The following is a 2,510-nucleotide window of genomic DNA, read 5'->3' as shown; positions in this document are numbered from 1 at the left end:
TCACCATAGCCCGTGCTACATGGACACTTCGTCCTGAGTAGCTAAATCTTTAACAACAACAACAATGTCAAGAGGGTGACGTGTCAGAACATTATCATAAACACACGAGGACACGCTACTAAGAGTACAGATTTTACTATGCTCATTGGTGAGTGATGAGCTCACCAACATGTTTCACCAAGTTAATTGAGAAGTATCGCCCCGAGCACTTGCAGGTTGAGTAAGTGGGTAAAGGGAGGGACGCCGGTGGTGGTTGTGTCTTGGGAGGACGGGGATGCTGCACCTGGAGATGAATGACGGCACAAACTCTGCGATTGAAAAAGTTTAAGACGACTGTTCAAAGTTGTGGACTGTGTTTTTGTTGAGCTGAGGGTTATGGGAAGAGGGAAGGGGAGAGAGAGCGAGAGAGAGAGAGCGAGAGAGAGAGAGCGAGAGAGAGAGAGAGAGAGAGAGAGAGAGAGAGAGAGAGAGAGAGAGAGAGAGAGAGAGAGAGAGAGAGAGAGAGAGAGAGAGAGAGAGAAATATATATTAGATGATAGAGAGATATTACACGAAAGAAATGACACTTAAATATGATAATAAGCCAGGAGGAGAAAGAGACGCGTAATGAAGTCAACGAAACGGGGAGATAAGTGAACTAAAAATATGACGTGAGCAGCAGAACGGACGACGGTCAAAGGAAGGAAGGAGGGGAAAGAAATAAAACTTGGGACGAGGAAGATGTGCATTGAGTAATTATGAGAGTATAGTGAGGAAGAGACGATGAGAAAAAGGAGAAAGTGGACAGGGGAGGCTTTAATGAGGAGGTTTATATTGCCTTGTTCAAAGTCTCTTTCGAACAAGGAACGTTAACAGAGGGATTTATATATGATTGTTCACGAGACAAGCATTCAGCAAGTCCTTGGTGGCTTTACGTCTATCAATGTACGTTTCTTGATATCTTTGTGGCCTTCGAAGTCCGTTTCTTGATATTTTTGTGGCATTCGAATTACGTTTCTTGATGGCTTCGCGGCCTTCGAAGTACGTTTCTTGATGCCTTTGTGGCCTTCGAAGAACGTTTCTTGATATTTTTGTGGCCTTCGAAGTACGTTTCTTGATGCCTTCGTGGCCTTCGAATTACGTTTCTTGATGGCTTTGCGGCCTACGAAGTACGTTTCTTGATGCCTTTGTGGCCTTCGAAGTACGTTTCTTGATATTTTTGTGGCCTTCGAAGTACGTTTCTTGATATCTTCGTGGCCTTCGAAGTACGTTTCTTGATGCCTTTGTAGCCTTCGAAGTACGTTTCTTGATGCCTTTGTGGGCTTCGAAGTACGTTTCTTGATGCCTTTGTGGGCTTCGAAGTATGTTTCTTTATGCATCTGTGATCTTCGAAGTACGTTTCTTGATGCCTTTGTGGCCTTCGAAGTACGTTTCTTGATTTCTTCGTGGCCTTCGAAGTACGTTTCTTGATGCCTTCGTGGCCTTCGAAGTACGTTTCTTGATGCCTTCGTGGCCTTCGAAGTACATTTCTTGATGCCTTTGTGGCCTTCGAAGTACGTTTCTTGATATTTTCGTAGCCTTCGAAGTACGTTTCTTGATGCCTTCGTGGCCTTCGAAGTACGTTTCTTGATATCTTCGTGGCCTTCGAAGTACGTTTCTTGATGCCTTCGTGGCCTTCGAAGTACGTTTCTTGATGCCTTCGTGGCCTTCGAAGTACATTTCTTGATATCTTTGTGGCCTTCGAAGTATATTTCTTGATGCCTTTGTGGCCTTCGAAGTACGTTTGATGGTGCTTTGTGTAACCATCGAAGTACGTTTCTTGATGCCTTGTGTCATTATCCAGGTACATTCCACTTATGGCGGGGGATAGAAACGGACGCTACGAATAAGTTTACATGCAATAAATTAAAAATAACTTTAAAGTGGCATATGTTATAGAAAACCCACAGTCGATGTTTCGGTGTTGACCAACGAAAACGGTTTCTAGTAGTATATAAAGAAAACTAATTTTTACTCTTTCCATTATCAAGCCGTGTGATCATACGACTTGATAATGGTCCAGGACAGACAGAAACCTCGTCGTTTCTTCATCTTCTTTCTTCGTCATTTCTTCATTATTCATCACGTAATCATTTCTCAGTGATTTACACACACACACACATACACGATCTATACTATAATAAGCAACGCTTGTCTGAATTTCGTAGTTTATGAAACACAAAACTATAAAGTATAAAGGTTTTCAACAAATGCCAGAACTACAAATATAACTTCAGGGAAATAAATTTCACAACTCTAAATGAGAAAAGAAACAAGATTCCCCTCAGTATCGCGAGATACTGAGGGGACTCGACAAGGTGGAGAAAGACTTTATATTGGGAGAAAATAGGACAACAGGACAGAGCTGTAAGTTCTAAACACAAATGAGTCTAAGAAATGTAAGGAGAGACTCGTACCCTGTAAGCGTACCTTGCCTTACCTTGACGTTTAAGGTTACCTTGAGGTTTAAGGTTGCCTTGAGGCGTAAGGTT

At 42.4% G+C, this 2,510-nt stretch overlaps 1 protein-coding gene across 1 annotated transcript; it reads right to left on the bottom strand.

Moving 5' to 3' along the window:
• Positions 1–890: 890 nt before the first annotated feature.
• LOC138355573 (uncharacterized) lies at positions 891–2,101 on the bottom strand. Its single transcript, XM_069310880.1, has 2 exons — positions 2,055–2,101; positions 891–1,749 (listed from the first exon to the last, which is right to left on the bottom strand). The coding sequence occupies exons 1-2, from the start codon at positions 2,099–2,101 to the stop codon at positions 891–893; spliced, it is 906 nt and encodes a 301-aa protein (XP_069166981.1).
• Positions 2,102–2,510: the final 409 nt, after the last annotated feature.

Source organism: Procambarus clarkii, chromosome 6 (assembly GCF_040958095.1).
Source record: "Procambarus clarkii isolate CNS0578487 chromosome 6, FALCON_Pclarkii_2.0, whole genome shotgun sequence".
NCBI lineage: Eukaryota > Metazoa > Arthropoda > Malacostraca > Decapoda > Cambaridae > Procambarus > Procambarus clarkii.
This window is presented reverse-complemented; position numbering and strand designations above follow the sequence as displayed.

What these genes read in the sequence shown, in the direction of transcription:
- LOC138355573 (XM_069310880.1), bottom strand. Translation starts at nt 2,101, where the DNA reads ATGAATAATGAAGAAATGACGAAGAAAGAAGATGAAGAAACGACGAG. An exon ending in GAAGATGAAGAAACGACGAG is followed by an intron (nt 1,750 to 2,054) that starts GTTTCTGTCTGT and finishes CGTACTTCGAAG; the next exon opens with GCCACAAAGGCATCAAGAAA.